Source organism: Myotis myotis, unplaced genomic scaffold (assembly GCF_014108235.1).
Source record: "Myotis myotis isolate mMyoMyo1 unplaced genomic scaffold, mMyoMyo1.p scaffold_m19_p_12, whole genome shotgun sequence".
Classification (NCBI taxonomy): domain Eukaryota; kingdom Metazoa; phylum Chordata; class Mammalia; order Chiroptera; family Vespertilionidae; genus Myotis; species Myotis myotis.
Window position 1 is genome coordinate 794,813 of NW_023416316.1, and position 19,094 is coordinate 813,906.

At 57.7% G+C, this 19,094-nt stretch overlaps 2 protein-coding genes across 3 annotated transcripts; both read left to right on the forward strand.

Moving 5' to 3' along the window:
- Positions 1–15: 15 nt before the first annotated feature.
- On the forward strand, positions 16–6,182 carry MED22 (mediator complex subunit 22). 2 transcript variants are annotated; one of them, XM_036329205.1, is made up of 5 exons: positions 16–162; positions 550–725; positions 2,420–2,500; positions 3,248–3,456; positions 5,557–6,182. In XM_036329205.1, the coding sequence occupies exons 2-5, from the start codon at positions 603–605 to the stop codon at positions 5,744–5,746; spliced, it is 603 nt and encodes a 200-aa protein (XP_036185098.1). In that variant the 5' UTR covers positions 16–162; positions 550–602; the 3' UTR covers positions 5,747–6,182. The 2 variants fall into 2 exon arrangements, with proteins under 2 accessions (XP_036185098.1, XP_036185099.1); XM_036329206.1 differs by having other exon boundaries at positions 29–175; positions 5,557–5,746.
- Positions 6,183–7,072: 890 nt separating this feature from the next.
- SURF6 (surfeit 6) lies at positions 7,073–10,908 on the forward strand. Its single transcript, XM_036329215.1, has 5 exons — positions 7,073–7,345; positions 7,862–8,065; positions 8,599–8,687; positions 9,739–9,942; positions 10,037–10,908. Exons 1-5 carry the CDS (start codon positions 7,252–7,254, stop codon positions 10,514–10,516), a joined length of 1,071 nt encoding a protein of 356 aa, XP_036185108.1. The 5' UTR covers positions 7,073–7,251; the 3' UTR covers positions 10,517–10,908.
- The last annotated feature ends 8,186 nt before the right edge of the window (positions 10,909–19,094 follow it).

The window sequence follows — 19,094 nt, forward strand, 5'->3', positions numbered from 1 at the left end:
GGGGGCGGTGCCTAGAGCAGGGGGTGGATCTGTGCGAGCGGAAGGGGCGTGGAGATGGCGGCGGGACGCTCCGGGGGCTGAGCGGCGCCCGGGAGCCGGCACTTCCCGGGGGTGCTTGCTGGTCCCCAGGCCCGTCCTGGCCAGGTGCCCGCCGGGCCCAAGGTGTGCGGACAAGGTGCGGGCATCGGTGTGGCGCGGCGGGGTCGCCGTGTGCCGTGCCCCAGAATGGCGCAGAGACCGCGAGTTGGGTCTTTTGGCCGTGCGCCAGGCCCCGGGCCGAGCGCTGGGGCGCAGGGAGGGAGGGAGGGTGGTCCTGACGAGACCCCGGAGCCGGGAGGCTGTGCCCGGCCTGGAACTGGGTGGCGGGGTAGAGTTGCTAGATCCGCTGGAAAAGAGGCGGGGCAGCGATCGGGCCGGGAGCGGCGTGAGACCCGCAGTGGTGCACGGGTTGGTTTGGCAGAAAGGGGGTCCCCGAGAGCTGCACGTTCTCTGGGCCGTGGAGGGTGGGCGGCTGGGGATGGCTCTGCCTACATCAGACTCCGGCCCCAGGTGCTGCCTCGTGGCCCGCGGCCTCTGCTGCCCGCCCGGACGGAAGCCCCGCCATGGCCCAGCAGAGAGCCCTGCCGCAGAGCAAGGAGACGCTGCTGCAGTCCTACAACAAGCGGCTGAAGGACGACATCAAGTCCATGATGGACAACTTCACCGAGATCATCAAGACCGCCAAGGTGGGGGGGACAGGAGCCCGGGACTGCCCTGCTCTGGCCCCGCGTGTCCCGGAGCACCCTGGCGGGGGGGGGGGGGGGGGGGGGCGGGTACAGCTGCAGGGGCCCTTGCCCCCATGCCGAGAACACTTGGGGGGCACCAGGGGGTGGACGAGGACAGACAGGTCAGCAGACAAACCAGCTAATTACCGGTCCCGGTGAGGCAGCTGTAGGGACTATTCAGATGCCAGCTCAGCGCCAGCGGCTTGCCTAGCGGAGGCTTGGACAGGGACTGGGCGTCTCAGAGCTTTGGCACCCCAGTCATAGGGCCCTGGGTGAGTGGATCTGTGTAAAGTGGTTGCCTCCAGGCCTGGCAGGGACCCCAACATGGTAGCGGTTTCGAGTGAGTGGCGTCAGGAAGAGGAGCTGGGGAAGCCCCCGAGGGGGGTGAGCCGTCAGCGTTGGTTCAGTCGGCTGGATCGGCTGGATCACTTGCCCAAGACCCTTCTGCTCGTAACCGGCAGAGCAGGGTTGGAGCCCAGGAGGCCTGGCTCCCACCCCTGACGCCAGCCCGTACCCTGGCAACGCCCCTGGGAAGCCCTGTCCGGGCGGATGGATGGGGCAGCTAATGCCCTGGTCTGGCAACAAGGCAGGCCGAGCGGGCAGGCTCCTGATTTACCGTCGGAGACACTGAGCAGGCTCCCTGCCCTGTCCGGCCTCAGGCTTGCCCACCTGCAATCTAGGGAAGGCTGTCCAGGCTTCTGTGAGGAATTTTTAAAATTTACATTATTTTATTTTACTTATTTTTTTTCCACCTGAGGGTATTTTCCCATTGGTTTTTAGAGAGAGTGGAAGGGGGAGAGAGAGAAACATCAATGTGAGAGAGACACGTTGATTGGTTGCCTCCGGATTGAGCCTGCAGTCGAGGTACGTGTCCTTGACTGGAATGGAACCCAGGGCTCTTCGGTCGGAGGGCCGATGCTCTACCCACTGAGCCAGACCAGCCAGGGCTGAGACTTTTGTAAGATGATGATGGTCAAGGGCTTACCACGGTGCCTGGCGCCCAGGAAGTGGCCAGTAAGTGGTCACTTTAAAAAGGTCCTTGTTGCCCTGGCTGGCTTGGCTCAGTGGATAGAGCGCCGGCCTGTGGACTAAAGGGTCCCGGGTTCGATTCCGGTCAAGGGCATGTATATTGGTTGCGGGCACATCCCCAGCAGGAGGCAGCTTATTGATGTTTCTCTCTCATTGATGTTTCTAACTATCCTTCTCCCTTCCTCTCTGTAAAAAGGTCCTTGTTGCCCTGGCCAGGGTGACTCCGTGGGAGCAGCGTCCTGTGTGGTCAGGGCACATGCCCGGGTGGCGGGGTTTGGTCCCCCGTCAGGGTGTGTGTGAGGGGCCACCGATGGATGTTTCTCTCTCTCCCTCTCCCTTCCTCTCTCTCTGAAATCCATAAGAAGGTATTTTAAAAAAATCACTCTCTTGACTGACCTGTTCGGTTGACTGAGCGCTGGAGCTGGCGACACTGTCCGCACGGAGCGGGCTGCAGGCCCCAGACCCACGCGTCCCGGCCAGCTCTCCCGCACCTGTCCAGACGCAGGCGCCCGCCCTCCTCGGAACAAGAGGGAAGCCGACCGGCGCGGGGTCTGGGTGGGAAGAAGCGGGCAGGATGCGGAGTGTGGGCCGCGGGCGCCGGCTAACTGGGTCCCTCTCTGTCCCAGATTGAGGATGAGACCCAGGTGTCCAGGGCCACCCAAGGCGAGCAGGACAATTACGAGATGCACGTGCGAGCCTCCAACATCGTAAGTCACCGCTGCAAGGCCCGGTCCGGGCTCCGGCCCTCGGGGTCCCAGTGCGGAGCCCTCGGGGTCCCAGTGGGGTCTCCTGGGAGGAGGGCTGTCCGTGGCGGCCTGGGAGGGGCGGGCAGGGACCTGGCCTCGCGTCCCAGCTGCTGTGCGGCGCTCGGGAAGGGGCCGCTCTTCCCTGTTGAGAAATTTCCCTGAGATTCGTCACGAGAGCAGAGGCGAGTCTCTGAGTGTAACGGGACCTGCATTTGGTCCCTTCCGACGCCACAGAACAAGCACGTCCATCATTTCCCTGGGTGTGTGCCCGCGGGTGGAAACAGGACAAGTTCCCACAGGGATCGCCCAGCTGGCAGGGGAGCTGCCCGGAGGAGGGGCGGGGCAGGCGGCTAAGGGGTAGCACTTCCACCTGTGGGCTGGGGTTTTGAGAGGCAGAATGTGCTTGCACAACCTGTGTGATTGGCGATCACACCACCAGCTCAGAGCCCGGGGCCACGCGGGGTCGGGGCTGGGAGCTGAGGGCCCCTGCCGTCTCCCCTGGGCTGCATTCGGGGGTGGGGGGCGCTGGGGACCCTGTCCTCCCGTAGCTTACCTCGCGGTTCTCTCGCTTCTCACAGCGACCCTGTGAAGGTCACTGCCGTAGCCCCACTTTGCAGATGAGGAAACTGAGGCCATGGCTTGCCGGCATCCAGCCCAGGGAGACGGCGCTGTCCCGCCCTCACCTGCCTGCTCTGGCTGTCACCACAGGTCCGAGCCGGTGAGTCCCTGATGAAGCTGGTGTCCGACCTCAAGCAGTTCCTGATCCTGAACGACTTCCCGTCGGTGAACGAGGCCATCGACCAGCGCAACCAGCAGCTCCGGGCGCTGCAGGAGGAGTGCGACCGCAAGCTCACCGCCCTGCGGGACGAGGTCTCCATCGACCTCTACGAGCTGGAGGAGGAGTACTACTCGTCCAGGTACCAATAGGGCTGGACCCGGACCCGGACCGCAGCCCCGGCAGCCCCCAAGGTCCTGCTTTTCCAAACCCTGCTGGTCCCGCAGCAGAGCCCGGGCCGGCTTCAGAGCGCGCCTCCCGGTCAGAGCGTTCGACCACAGACACTTCCCACCATCCCCCGGGCCCTGGGGTGAAACGCACAGAACTTCCAGGCTTGGGAGGCCAGAGCCAGCGGTCCTGCCCGGGTGCCGCTGCCTCTCTTTGGACCTGTCTGCTCCCTTTAAACCTTCCTGTCCGAGGCTGGGCTGGTTCCTCATGGCCGCCCAGGCTATGCCCAGGTGCCACTGCTTGCCCACGGAGGCAATTCCGTGTGGGCATCACCAGGCGCCCACGGAGGTGCGGGTGCCGGGTCCCGGGAAGGAGGAGGGGACCAAGTAGAGGGGGGCTCAGCCTTGTCCACAGAGCCCCCTCCATGCCAGGCACAGGCTGTGCGCAGGGATACAGCGGTGGGCACGACCCATCACCCAGCCCTCGTGGGGCCACTGAGAATCCTGAAACCTGAGGCCTTTGAGAAATCCTAGTCCAAGTGCAACTTATGCGGGGGAAACCGAGGCTGGGAGGCCTTACTCCTCCGTTCCCGTTAGCTGGTCCCGCAGACATGGAGTCCGGGCCCTGGTGCTCTCGCAGACAGCTGTCCCTCCCGGGGCAGGTTCTATACGCCCCTTGCTGCCCCATGGGAGCCAGGCAGGGGCCATGGATGCCCAGAGCCAGCGTGCTCTGTGGTCTGGGGCGTGGTTCCCTGCCTTGGGTTTAGTGTCACTCGCATGGTCCTGCCCAGTGTGGCCTCTATGGGAAGGGACATTATGTCACTGCCCAGCTGGAGTGGTTCTAGACTTTTCCAGAGTGTCTGGGGCTGCCCCTGGTCCCTGAGACCCATCGGCTCAGCAGACTTGTGGCAGTTGCCTCCTAACACACCGGCCTTCAGAGAAAAGTCCTGAGTGGGTCCCCGTGAGGGGGAACTCAGACCCCGCTGGGACATGGCCCACAGCCACACTGGTTTTGCAGAGCCCCTTCACGGACCCAGCATCCCTAAGGGCCAGGCCTCTGGCCAGAGCAGCTCCAGGGCAGCGATTCAGCCCTGCCACTTGAGGGTAAGGGCCCAGAGGAGCGGACCTGCCCCAGGTCACTGGGCGGGGCCTGAGCGCCAGGCTTCCCCACCTGCCCGTCAGCCTGGGGTTCACCCCAGGGGTTCCAGGCCTGCCTGCTGGTCCCGCCAGCATCCCTGGGGCCTCGGGAGGCTGAGTTCCTCCCTTGTCTGTGATGTCCGGGGCGGGCTGGTACCCTCCCTGCTTATCCCTGGCATGCGCAGCCCCCCCCACCCTCCGCAGCCCCGCTCGCCCACCTCCACGCTTGCTCAGCCGCTTGCCACTCATGATTTGCTGTCTGTCTACCTCTCCCTCTGCTGTCCTTGGACACTGCTCTGTGACCAGGATGGTTTCTGAGACTGAGCGCTGAGGGTGGGAGCGAGGGAGCAGCCACAGGAAGGGCAGGACGGTGCGGCGAAGGGGCCGTCAGCCTCCATACCCGTGAGCCATGCTCTTCCCCTGCACCCCACTCGGTCCTCCACAGCGTGTTGGAGAGGTGGGGTACATGACGAACACCAGGGCCTCTTCCTGTCACCCGTCCAGGCTCCGTCCCAGCCAAGGGCAGACCCGGAAGTAAGACAGGGTCTCTGGCCAAGTGCAGGAGCCATGGGCTCTGGATGCTGGCTGCCACTACCGGTGAGGCTGCCGCGCCCCGGCAGGATGGGGTGGCAGCAGGGATGGCAGCAGGGACAGGACAGCCAGGTGACCCTCAGACGGGGCAGACACCTGCTCGATCAGCAGAGGGACCTGCCTGGCTGGTCCTGGACAGCCCTCCCTTTCCCTTTGGGATGTGAAGGACCCTGGCGCTGGGGGTCCCCGTGGGCCTCCCACCCAGCCAGGCCTGCTTGAAGGAGCGCCTGCCCAGAGGGGAGAGGCAGGTGTGGGTCCGGTCTGTTTTCTTAACTCTGCTCCTGTGTCGCTCTCCCTCCCTGCCCTCTGCCTGCTCCTGTCTCCCTGGGCTTCTGGTGGTGGAAAAGCTCCAGTCTCCGCGAAGCTAACGATCTGCCTCTGTGCGAAGCGTACTGGAGGCTGGACCTCGACACAGACGCTGCCGATGGCCTCGCGGCCCCCCTGCGGGCCTCCCCAGAGCCCAGCGCTGGCCCCCTGCAGCCCGCCGCCCCTGCCCACTCCCACGCTAGCGGGCCTGGCCCCACAGAGCGTGCCTGAGCCTCCGCTGTCTCCACCAGCCCCGGGATCTTAGCAACAAAATCTGGCGCCCCGCTCGGCCTTGGCTGCTGCTGGGGAGCGGCTGTGGCCTCCTTGGGAACCCCAAAGGGACAGCCCCCCCAGGAGTGTGGAGGGAGAGTAGATCCCCCCATTTCCAGAGTGGCCCACTCTTCCTCCAGGCACCTCTGTTCACTACCTTCCGGGCTGCTGCTGGGACCTGAGCCTGCTGTTTAACGTGGGGAGGGGCGCTGGGTGGACAGTCCTGGTGCACACCGGGCCCCTGTGCAGCCACCGTGCCGCCTCGCCCGGGGCCCCTGCAGAGCTGGGGCTGGGGGGGTTCACACGGGAGCCGGCGCGGGCTCCTTCCTGGCTCTGCGGTACACATCCTGGTTCATTGTGTGCGAGACGGTTGAATAAAGACAGCACTGCCCTTCGGCTTTGGTCAGTTCTTCCTTGCTCACACCTGACCGCCCGGATCCCCTCCATCTCCCAGTGGCCATGGGTCCTGGCTGCATACCCCGCCCAGCACTGCCTGGGCCCCGGATCTTTGATGTGAATGAATGAAACACTGGTCCCTTCTAGTCCTCACTGCACCCAAGTCTGGTGACGGGCACTTCAGGGAGGAGTGGCCATGGGCTTGGAAGGGGGCGATGGGGCCACGGAGCCGGGAGGCAGCAATCAGTACTCAACCCACAGAACCAGAGGCCCAGTGCCACTAACAGGTCACCTGAGAAAGGGGGGGGGGGGGCACAGCTGACCCATCTCAGGTCCCAGAGACCCCCACGGCCAAGCAGAGGCAGCAGCCCGTCGGGTGGCAGCCTGGGCCTGGCTCCTGCTGGGGGGGCGGGGGGGGGGTGCGGGAAGTTGCCCCCCCCTTTGCGTGACCCCCATTGGCAGGATGGGTGGCGACCTCTTCCCGCAGCATTTTAGTTGCGGAATAACGTGCTGAACCACGAGGGGAGAACAAGATTTCAACCAAGAGGAGTGCGTGTGGGGGAGGGGGGAGGAGCGGCCGTCCAGCCCTTGCCCCGAGCACCGCCCGCGCCGCCGTCAGCTCATCGCCGGCCGCCCCCGGAGCGCGAGGCGGTGCCGGCCTATTGCTGCCGCCCGGCCCGGGGAGCGCCTGCGGGGCGCGGGGCGCGGGGCTGCGAGGCCCGGCCTGGGGGTGACCCACACCCGCCCGCCCCCTAGTGCCGCGGAGGCCACGCCCACGGGCCCCGCTCCGCCCACGGCCCACAATGCCCTGCGCCCCGCCCCGCGGGCCGCTTCCGGTGGAGCCAGGCGTGGCGAATCGAGCACCGCGCGGGGGCGGCTCGGCGCTCGACTGGCAGCGCCTGCGCACGTGGTGTTCCCGGCGAGCGGCGCCGCGGCCGCGACCTGGGTTGCTTAGCGTCGCGCGGGCGGGGACCGGGTGTGAGTCGGAGGGGAGACCAGCACTGACGTAGGGCGCTGCGCCCCCGTGCCCCGGAGCAGCACCCCGAGGGAGCCCCCCCGAGCCTCCGGCCATGGCTTCCCTGCTCGCCAAGGACGCCTATCTGCAGAGCCTGGCCAGCAAGATCTGCGCCCGGCCCAGCCCCGAGCCGCACCAGCGCAAGTCGGGTAAGCGCAGCCCGCGCGGGACCGGGAGGGCTTCGGAGGGGGTGCCCCCCCGCCCTGCCGCGGCCTGCACCGCCCCGCACCCCGAGGAGCCGTGGGGTGGACTAGACACGTGTGTGCGTGACACGAGCGGGTAACATACTAACAGGAAGTACAAGTGGTGTTTAAAGTCCCCGGTGTTCCCTGGTCGTCGGGCGCCGCAGCCGGGGGCCCGAGGGTTTCAGCGCCATCTGCCCACCTGGTGCGTCACTTGAATGACGTTGTGATGAATGTCCTCGAGGCGAAATCTTGGTGTGAACCCAGCATGAATCTCACTGCCGGGCCCAGTGTGGGCAAGTGGGTCAGGGTTCTGATACGCGCGGCCAGTCTAGGAAGTTTGTGGTTCTGAGCCCCACGGGTAAGGATCACGGGATCCTTCATCCTGGTCCGCCGTGGGCATCCTCCTGGGATCAGAGCCTCCTGCCTACTGAATGGGCCACAGAGCCTGGGACCGCATCACTACCTCCTTTTGTATTCCAGGGGGCAAAGCTCAGGGCTCAGAAGCTGCCGGGCCCCCAAAAAAGAAGAGGAAGAGGGCACAGAAGAAACCCCGGGAGCAGAGGGAGAAGGCCGTGGAGTCCAAGGCCCAGGCCCTGGGGGAGAAGCCTCGGGCAGCTTCCCAGGCCAGGAAGCCCTTGGCAGCCAAGCAGGAGAGGGCCTCTGGCTCCTCCGGGGTCCCTGCAGGTGAGGAGCTCCAGGACGCTGGGCAGGGCCAGCTGGGATCCATGCAGACACGCTCCCCTCTAGTAAGAAAAAGTGGTGTCAGGCACACTAGGGTGACTAACGGAGGGGGGGGCTCCCCTTTCCAAAGAGCGGGCTTTCAGAGGCCCTGTGGGCAGAGGGCATCCCAGGGAGTGCACGGTGGTTCCAGGACTTGGTGCAGGGCAAGGCTGTGAGGACCTAGAACAGCGTGGCTTTGAGCGTATCGCTGCCCTCAAGTATCTGCAGGGGCGTCCTGAATGCTGACAGGGGAAGCACAGGCTGCAGGAGCTGACGGGATGGAAGGTGGGTTTGGCTCGACCCGCAGGAAGGTTTTGTCATCACACACAAGCATGTCCTGACCCTGAGGATCAGGGGCCCATCCAGGCTGCAATGTATTGGAACTGCCCTGCAGATCCGTCACCGGCCACCAGGGGAGGCAGCGCGTGGAGACCCGGCTTTGAAGCTGGGCCCTGGGGAGGGGAGCCTCTTTCAGTCCTCTGATTCCTTCCTTGCAGATGGCCGGGCCACGGAGTCTGACTCCCTCTTTGCCCTGGATGTCCTGCGGCAGCGGCTGCATGAGAAGATCCAGGAGGCCCGGGGCCAGGTAGGTGGGGGAGCGCTCGGGGGCCAGGAGCAGCGTGTTTGCTGCAGTGGTTTCCCCCTCTGCCTGGAGAGGAGGTGCGCTCTGCGGGGTTGGCCCCCAGCTCTGCCGGCCACTGTGGGCCTGAGCCGCATTTCAGGGACATGCGGGGCTGACAGGAGGGGCTCAGCGGCTCCGTTCTGAAAGAGGCCGGGTGTTCTTGTCTCGGGGAGCCTCAGTCCCCAGGGTCACTGCCTTTGGCTGGCCTAGGAGAAGCTCGGCCCCTTCCCCCCCAGGATGCCGCCTGTGCTGAACACACACTGGTGACACTTCCGTCCATCGGAGTGTCCCGGCAGCGTGAGGTAGGCGGGGCCTGGGATGAGGTGACCTGCCCAGTGACGCCACAGCAAAGGTGGAGACCGAACCAGCCTCAGCCTCTCTGAATGGCATCGTTCGCCCTCTGGCTCGGCCACCACTGCCCTGGTGCTGGGGACCTCCCTGGGCCTCTTGCTGTGTGGGGACAGCCCCCCCTTCTTTCCCCACTGTCCTGGGCAAGCCCAGGGCCCGTTCCTAGAGGTGAGTCAGCTCCAGGCCCTGCCTTCCTGCCGTGGGGCCTGGGTAGTCGGTCTGGGCCCTCGTGTTGGCCGGGGAGTAGGGGGGTGAAGGCTGTTGGTGACGCAGTGCTTGGGCCTGTCCCACAGAACAGTGCCGTGGTCGGCACAGGCGCCATCCGAGCGGACGCCGGGGGCTGTGTGGCCTCGGCCCAGCCACCTGCCCCACGTGTCTGTACAGAGGTGGACGGCATCTGCCGAGTCGGGTCTCGGGAAGATTTGGTGAAACTGAGTCTGTAAAGCACCCCGGTCATTGCCTGGGACCTGGAAGCCGTGGTTCTTACTTGGGGGTCCCCTTGTCCCTCTGGGGTCGGTCGCATTTTGGGTGACAGGTCATCTCAGAGTCGGACAGTCAGTGGGCCCTTGTCCTGCACAGGGGTTTCCTCCCGAGCCCCTGCCCTGATCCCACGCGCGGGGCTGGGGCCGGAAGTTGGGAGAACCGCGAACAGGCTTTCCCTCTCCAGGGCGGCACCAAGGAGCTGTCCCCCGCCGCTTTGGAGAAAAGACGGCGGCGGAAGCAGGAGCGGGACCGGAAGAAGAGGAAGCGGAGGGAGCTGAGGGCCAAGGAGAAGGCGGCAAAGGCCGCGGGGCCCGTGGAGGCTGCGGAGCCGGCCCCCGAGGCGCCCGGCCAGGAGGCGCAGGGCCAGGCGGGGCTGCTGTTCAACAAGGTGAGGGCCGGTGCGGGCGCTGCCCTGGCGGTGCGTGTCCCGGGGCTGCGGGTGGGAGCCGGCGGTGACGCGCCCTGGTCCCCTGCTCCCCGAGGTGGAGGTGGGCGGCGAGGAGCCGGCCGGCAAGGCCCAGCGCCGGAAGGAGAAGCGGCAGAAGCTGAAGGGGAACCTGCCGCCGCTGACGGGCAAGAACTACCGGCAGCTGCTGGAGCGGCTGCAGGCGCGGCAGGAGCGGCTGGAGGCGCTGCGGGAGCAGGACGCGGGGCAGGCGCGGGCGCTGGAGAGCAAGATGCAGTGGACGACGGCGCTGTACCGGGCCGAGGGCGTGCGGGTCCGCGACGACGAGCGCCTGCTGCAGGCGGCGCTGAAGCGCAAGGAGAAGCGGCGGGCGCAGCGGCAGCGCCGGTGGGAGAAGCGCACGGCGCACGTGGTGGAGAAGATGCAGCGGCGGCAGGAGCACCGCCGCCAGAACCTGCGCAGGAAGAAGGCGGCCAAGGCCGAGCGGCGCCTGGAGAAGGCCCGCAAGAAGGGCCGGGTCCTGCCGCAGGACCTGGAGCGGGCCGGCCTGGCCTGAGGGCGCCTGGCGGCTCCGCCCTGGCCCCTGGCGCCCCTGCAGCGCTGGGCGGCCCCCAGCCCGTGCGCACTCACACTCACTCTCAGGCTGGGTCACGTGGGCGAGGGAGGACGTTATTGAGAACAGGAGCCCAGGCCCCAGGGGAGGGGACCAGATGGGCTCCCGCCTTCTCTTGTGACTCCGGGAACTACCTCCCCCCCCCAAGTGTGCAGGCTGAGGGGCGAGGGAGCAGTGTGGAGGCCCTGGGACTTGGGGCGCTCGCTGCTCCTCCCCTGCCGTGTTCACAGGAGCAGGAAGGAAAGGCCTTGGTGGCTGCCCGCGTCACTTGGAAGCGACAAAAACCCAGCGCCCGCAGCCCGAGCCCAGGATGGAGCTGGCAGCTGGTCACTGGGGGAAGGGAGGGCGGTGACCTCGGGTGGGACTGGAATGGCATTGTTCTATTTGTAAGAAGGGTGAGAACTAGCGTTCAAGGTAAACATGCACATGAAGAATCCTAACAGCCCAGCGGGCGTGGCTCAGTGGTTGCGCATCAACCTATGAACCGGGCGGTCATGGTTCAGTTCCCGGTCAGGGCTCATGCCCAGGTTGCTGGAGGCAGCCTATCAATGATTCTTATCATTGATGTTTCTATCTCCCTCCCTCTGAAATCAACAAAAACATTTAAATATATATATATTCATTTCAGAGAGAGAGAGAGAGAGAGAGAGAAACATCAGTGATGAGAGAATCATTGATGGGCTGCCTCCTGCATGCCCCCCACTGGGGATCGCGCCTGCAATCCGGGTATGTGCCCTGGATCTGAATTGAACCTGGGACCCTTCAGTCCGCAGGCCAACTCTATCCACTGAGCCAAACCAGCTAGGGCAATAAAAATCTATTTTCAAATAGAAAAGGGTGTTTCTTCATCTTTATGTAAATAAATGATACCATTTGGACGTGAAAATTCAAGTATTGAAGAAGTTTATTCAGTATATAAACACAAAGTTGATCCTATTGGGTGGGGAGGGAAAAGACGGGTAAGTACACAGAGAATGAGTCCCTGTCATAACTCATGAAAGGGCATTAATATCACATTGTTTAAGCAAATAGAGGGTGAAAGGTTTATGAAATTATGACTAACAATTTTCCACTGGATTAAAGTTCGAATGTTTTTTGGTTTTTTAAAATTGATTCTTGGGAAACGAGAGCGAGAGAGAGAGACATCAATGAGAGAGAAACATCAATTGGCTGCCTCCTGCATGGCCCCCACCAGGGATGGAAGCTGAAACCTGGGCATCGAACCGGTGACCTTTGGCGCATGGGTTGATGTTCAACAACTGAGTCTTAATACCTGCCAGGCTAAACTCCAGATCTTTCAAATTATTGGGGGAAAAAAACATAAACAAACCACACAGGGTAGGGTCCTCCTCCGCTATTAAAAACGAAATAAAAATACCTTAATTGAGCTAAGATGTAACAATCGTAGCTGTAACTGAAAAGGTCTTCAATGTACTTATGAAGGCACCTAGGCTGGAGACGGTGGGGGAGTGGGGTGAGGCGAGCAGGGCAAAACCCTGGGCTTGGTTCTGAGAGCAGGGAAGCCACCGATGGGGCCGCTGTGTCCCTCGGTTGTCCGTAAAATATCGCCAGCACCAGCGGTGGTGCACCTAGCGGAAGGTCTGGGACTGAGCTGCCTGGCTGCCAGATCCGGCACACTGCAAAGCTGCCTGGCTCCTCCCACCAGGAGGGAAGGTGGGGCTATGCCAGGCAGGGAGTGGGCATTGTTCTCAGATTCCTGTGACAGCCCCAGGTCAAAACAGCTGCCAGGCTTACCTGCACCTCCCATTCCTGGCCTCGGCCTCCAGGCAACTGGCCAGGCCTGCGTCCTCAGAGGAGCCATGGAGCCCACAGGTGAGCAGGGAGGGGCAAGGGCCCTGGGTGACCACGGGCTTCACAGCTGGGGCTTCCAGCGGCGCTGAGCAGTGGGCAGAGAGGGTCTGGGGAGCTGCGTGTGTGCGCGCGCGCGCGCGCGCGCGTGTGTGTGTGTGTGTGTGTGTGTGTGTGTACATGTGTGTGTGTGTGTGTACATGTGTGTGTGTGTGTGTGTGTGTACAATGTGGCCAGGGTGGTGGCAGCTGGGGCAGAAGACAGACCCTCGGGGCGATGTCCTGATGCTGATGACCTGCGAAGCTGCTGCTGGCCAGCCCTCCTGCAGGTGGAGCCCCTTCCCCTGCCCTCCGTTCGGGCCCCAGAGGGCAGAGCAGGGCAGCAAGGGGCCTTCCTCCTGTGTGAGGTCCGCCCAGCAGGCCCCGGCCCTCCGAGGAGCTGGTGGGGCACCCAGGGTACCTGCTGTGTGTGGGAGGGGGGAGGGCAGAGGGTGATGGAGGGGAAGAGGAAGGGGCAGAGCACCACTAGGCCCCTTCCTGCCGGGACCCTGCACCTGGTCAGGACGGTGGACTGTGCTACACATTCCTGGGGGGAGGGGTGGCCCTCCCAAAGCAGAGAGGCCCAGGTGGGCACGGGTGCTGGGGGGTGGGAAGGGCCACCAGCGACAACCCGGATCTGAAGGTCAGCGACCTGGCACAGTGGCAGATTCCTCCCCAGGTGGCTTAGGTCTGTCCTGATTTTAGCACTTTAGTCCTGCGTCCTGGGGACCCAGCTGGTCCCACGCACACCGGGCAGGGTGTCATCCTGGACCTGGGTTTGGGCTCTAGCTTTGCATGAATTCTACATGACTTTGGGCAAAACTGTTCTGTGGAAAACCACTCCCTGGCCTGATGCTTGGCACTGCGGCCTGGGCTCTCCTGGCAGCGCCCTCTGTCCCCTCCCTCTTCCCAGCACTAAGCAGATGTTTCCCTGGCTGCACGGGAAACGCCCTAAGCCCTTTGGATCTTTGATACGAAAAAGAAAGAAAAAGCTGTTTTAAATTACTTCCTTGATTAGTGGCAACTAACGTGTTCTCTGTTCTTTTAACTTAGTCGGCCAACGGCAGTCTAGAGACACATTTGGCTGTGTTTTTCCCTGTGCCTTTGCGAGCCTGGAAGATTGTCCAGCCTTACAGATCCCCTACCAGCCCCCAGGACCTCTCCCTCCCTGTGCTCACATCTCACCAGCAGGCACCACACCACCGTTTTGCCCATCCTACCCAGACCACCCCGGGGGTTAGTGTTCCCGCTTCGGGTCTCTCTGGGGGTGGCCTCTGCCTCACCTGTGGCCCTGGATCCTCCACAGCAGGTGGTTTCCTGCTGCTGGTACTCCCTGCGGTCCCTGCCCACCTGCCATGCCCCCCCTGCCTCTCTCTCTCTCCTGTGTCTGGCCTGCGGCCCAATGGCCTGCCCTCAGCTGGGGGGGTGTTATACCAGCACCAGCCTCATAAATCTTGTGTTTCCTGCACCTCTGATTTGCATCATTTTCTCTTGTGTGTGCCTTAACCTCGTGTTCTGTGCAGGAACATGCCGCACCGGCTTATAGCCCGGGAGCAGCAGGGTCCATCGCCCAGCCTAGGTGTGGCGTGGACTGTGCCATCTAGGTTTCTGCATCCATATTCGTACAACGAGATCGCCTAAGGACGCATTTCTTTTTTTTTTCTTTCTTTTTTTTTTTATTGCTTAAAGTATTACAAAGGGTATTACATATGTGTCCTTTTTTTCCCCCCCGCCCTTGACAATCCCCTGGCCTCCCCTATCCCCCAGTGTCTTATGTCCATTGGTTATGCTTATATGCATGCATACAAGTCCTTTGGTTGATCTCTTACCCGCCTCCCTCCTGCCCCCCAACCCTCCCCGGCCTTCCCGCTGCAGTTTGACAATCTGTTTGAGGCAGCTCTGCCTCTGTATCTATTATTGTTCAAAAGTTTATAATGGTCTCTATTATCCATGAATGAGTGAGATCATGTGGTATTTTTCCTTCATTGACTGGCTTATTTCTCTTAGCATAATGCTCTCCAGTTCCATCCATGCCGTTGCAAATGGTAAGAGTTCCTTCCTTTTTAGAGCAGCATAGTATTCCATCGTGTAGATGTACCACAGGTTTCTAATCCATTCATCTACAGATGGGCACTTAGGCTGTTTCCAGATCTTAGCTATGGTGAATTGTGCTGCTATGAACATAGGGGTGCATATATCCTTTCTGATTGGTGTTTCTGGTTTCTTGGGATATATTCCTAGAAGTGGGATCACAGGGTCAAATGGGAGTTCCATTTGTAGTTTTTTGAGGAAACTCCATACTGTCTTCCATAGTGGCTGTACCAGTCTGCATTCCCACCAGCAGTGCACGAGTGTTCCTTTTTCTCCACATCCTCTCCAGCACTTGTCGTTTGTTGATTTGTTGATGATAGCCAGTCTGACAGGTGTGAGATGGTACCTCATTGTTGTTTTGATTTGCATCTCTCGGATGATTAGTGACTTTGAGCATGTTTTCATATGTCTGTTGGCTTTCTGAATGTCCTCTTTTGAAAGGTGTCTATTTAGGTCCTTTGCCCATTTTTTGATTGGATTGTTTATCTTCCTTTTGTTAAGTTGTATATGAGTTCCCTGTAAATTTTGGAGATTAGGCTCTTATCAGATATGACATTGGCAAATATGTTCTCCCATGCAATGGGTTTTCTCGTTGTTTTGTTGATGGTTTCTTTTGCTGTGCAGAAGCTTTTTATTTTGATGTAGTCCCATTTGTTCATTTTCTCTTTAGTTTCAAGTGCCCTAGGAGCTGTATCAGTGAAGAAATTGCTTCGGCATATGTCTGAGATTTTGTTGCCTTTGGATTCTTCTAGAATTTTTATGGTTTCCTGTCGTACATTTAAGTCCTTTATCCATTTTGAGTTTATTTTTGTGTATGGTGTAAGTTGGTGGTATAGTTTCATTTTCTTGCATATATCTGTCCAATTTTCCCAACACCATTTATTGAAGAGACTGTCTTGGCTCCATTGTATGTTCTTGCCTCCTTTGTCAAATATTAATTGAGCATATTGGTTCGGGCCGATTTCTGGGCTCTCTATTCTATTCCATTGATCTATATGCCTATTGTTGTGCCAGGACCAGGCAGTTTTGAGAACAGTGGCTTTGTAATACATCTTGATATCTGGTATTGAGATCCTACCTACTTTGTTCTTTCTCAGGATTGCTGCAGCTATTCGGGGTCTTTTTTTTATTCCAGATGAATTTTTGGAGAGTTCGTTCTAGATCTGTGAAGTATGCCATTGGTATTTTAATGGGAAGTGCGTTGAATTTATAGATTGCTTTGGGTAGTATGGACATTTTAATGATGTTGATTCTACCAATCCATGAACATGGTATGTTCTTCCATCTGTTTATGTCTTCCTCTATCTCTTTTTTCAACGGCCTGTAGTTTTCAGAGTAGAGGTCTTTTACCTCTTTAGTTAAGTTTATTCCTAGGTAGCTTAATTTTTTTGGTGCGATGGTAAATGGTGCCGGGAGCTGGTCCATCCTTGCTGTTTCAAGGGACCTGGCATATATGGCATACTGTTCTTAATATGTTTGCTCACCTTCTTGGCACTATGTGTTTTAACCAAGGTCACCTCTCTGAGAAAGGTTGTTTCCCCAGGTAGGGATTTTCCCCTGAAGTTAGGGAGGGAATAAAACCCCTTAACTAAGTGCCAGGCGGGTAATTAATCACTTTAACTACAAACAATCATGCTTAAGCTACATAATCTTTACTCCCTGGAATGGAGATAAGAAACACCCTAACCTTTGGAATAGAGATTGATAGGATTGGAATCAACTGGTATAAATACAGATGTAACAAGACAACAGGACACAGAAACTACACAGAACCTAGAGACAGAAGAACTTCACTGGAGAGAACATGGCAAAAGATCCTGGACAGAAACTGGCCACAGAACCTAGAGACAGAACCTAGCAAGAGAACCTGGCTGAAGAACCTAGAGACAGAATCTGGCTACAGAACCTGGATAGAACATGGCAAGAGAACCTGACTAGAACCTGGTTACTGAACCTGGCTGGAGAACCTAGCAAGGGAACATGGCTACAGAACCTGGCTGGAGAACCTAGAAAACCTGGCTGGAGAACCTAGCAAGAGAACATGGACACAGAACCTGGCTGGAGATCCTAACCAGAACTTCGCTGGAGATCCAGACCAGAACTTGGCTGGAGATCCTGGCTAGAGATCCTGGCTAGGCTGCTGATCAACTGAACCCTGTCTCCGTGTCATTCCTTCTTCACCGACTCCGTCCACACCTTTGGGGACCCCTGGACCTGCTGGGGTTGGACCCCAGCAAAATGGGATTGTTTTTATAATCTCTCTTTCTGAAAGTTCACTATTGGTGTATAGAAATGCCTCAGATTTCTTGGGGTTAATTTTGTATCCTGCTACATTGCCAAATTCATGTATTAAGTCTAGTAGCTTTTTGATGGAGTCTCTAGGGTTTTGTATGTATAATATCATGTCGTCTGCAAATAAGGACAGTTTTACTTCCTCTTTTCCAATTTGGATGCCTTTTATTTCTTCTTCTTCCTAATTGCAATGGCTAATAGTTCCAATGTACTATGTTGAACAGGAGTGGTGAGAGTGGGCATCCCTGTCTTGTTCCTGTTCTTAGGGGAAATGGTGTTAGTTTTTGTCCATTGAGTATGATGTTGGCTGTGGGCCTGTCATATATGGCTTTTATTATGTTAAAGTATGATCCTTCTACTCCCGCCTTGCTGAGAGTTTTTATCAAAAATGGGTGTTGGATTTTGTCAAATGCTTTTTCTGCATCAATTGATATGACCATGTGGGTTTTTTCTTTCAATTTGTTTATGTGATATATCACGTTTATTGATTTGCGGATATTGTACCATCCTTGCATCCCTGGGATAAATCCTACTTGGTCATGGTGTATGATCTTTCTGATGTACTGCTGGATCCGATTTGCTACGATTTTGTTGAGGATTTTGGCATCTATGTTCATGAGGGATATTGGCCTGTAATTCTCTTTCATTGTGTTTACTTTACCTGGTTTTGGTATTAGGGTGATGCTGGCTTCATAGAATGAGCTTGGAAGTGTTCCTTCCTCTTGAATTTTTTGTAGTAGTCTGAGGAGGATAGGTTTTAGTTCTTCCTTGAATGTTTGGTAAAACTCCCCTGTGAAGCCGTCTGGTCCTGGGCTTTTGTTTGCTGGAAGCTTTTTGATGACTGCTTCAATTTCTTCCATAGTTATTGGCCTATTGAGATTTTTAGATTCTTCCTGATTGAGTTTTGGAATGTTGTATTTTTCTAGGATTTGTCCATTTCCTCCAGGTTGTCTAGTTTGTTGGAGTAGAGCTGTCCATAGTATTTTTTAACAATCATTTGTATTTCTGTGGGGTCTGTTGTTATTTCACCTCTATCGTTTCTGATTTTGTTTATTTGGGTCCTCTCTCTTTGCTTCTTGGTGAGTCTGGCTAGAGGTTTGTCAATCTTGTTTATCTTTTCAAAGAACCAGCTCTTGGTTTCATTGAGGACGCATTTCTTAGCAGGATTCCCATCTTTAAGTGGCGAGAGGCTGTACTTCCCGCCTAGATGAATTTGGTTTCTCCAGGCCTATGGTTATTTGCTGGGTATACCTTCTACTCTACTTGCACACCAGACTTATGTGTGTCTTCATTTCTAAGGTATGTCTCCTGAAGACAGCTTAGAGTTGAAGCTCTTCTTTAAATCCAGTCTGACAATGGCTGCCTTCCAGTAGCGTTCAATGCCATTCGATGTTGTTATTGCTGTGATTGGATTTCCAGCCACCATTTAGCTATTGGTTTCCTCTATGTTTTGCGAGTTTTTGCTCTTTTGTTTCTCCTTACGATATTCTTTTACGTTAAATAGATATTTCCCATTGCACTGTTTTAATTCCCTTGCTGTTTTTAAGGATATGTTTGTAAGTTATTTCTTTTAGTGGTTGCTCTGGAGATTATGCATTCCAATTTACATAATTTACTTCAGTCTATACCAACTTAATTCCAGCAGAATACAGAAACTTTGCTCCATTTAGCTCCATTTCTTCCCTCCTCTCTCTTTTTTTTTTTTGGACCAGAGTGACAGGCAGGCGGCTGGGAGGTGCGTTTGCATTCAAATGTTTTTGTTTTTTTTAAAATATATTTTATTGATTTTTTTACAGAGAAGAAGGGAGAGGGATAAGAGCTAGAAACATCGATGAGAGAGAAACATCGATCAGCTGCCTCCTGCACGCCCCCTACTGGGGATGTGCCCGCAACCAAGGTACATGCCCTTGACCGGAATCGAACCTGAGACCCTTCAGTCCACAGGCTGATGCTCTATCCACTGAGCCAAACCAGTTTGGCTCTTCCCTCCTCTCTTGTCATATATGTTCATTCATGCATGTTATGAACTCAGAAATACTGTCTTGTAAGTACTACTTTAAACAATCTTTCTTTTACATTAGGGCAAAGAAGGAGAAAAGTGTTTTTCAAGCATTTTATTTTAAACTTCATATTAGCCATTTGCTTTACTCTCTGTTTCTTTAGTTTGTTTGTTTGGTTGGTTAATCCTCACCCGAGGATATTTTTCCACTGATTTTTTTAGAGAGTGGAAAGGAGAGGAGAGAGACTGAGAGAGAAAAGCGTCCATGTGAGGGGCCAGGGATCAAGCCTGC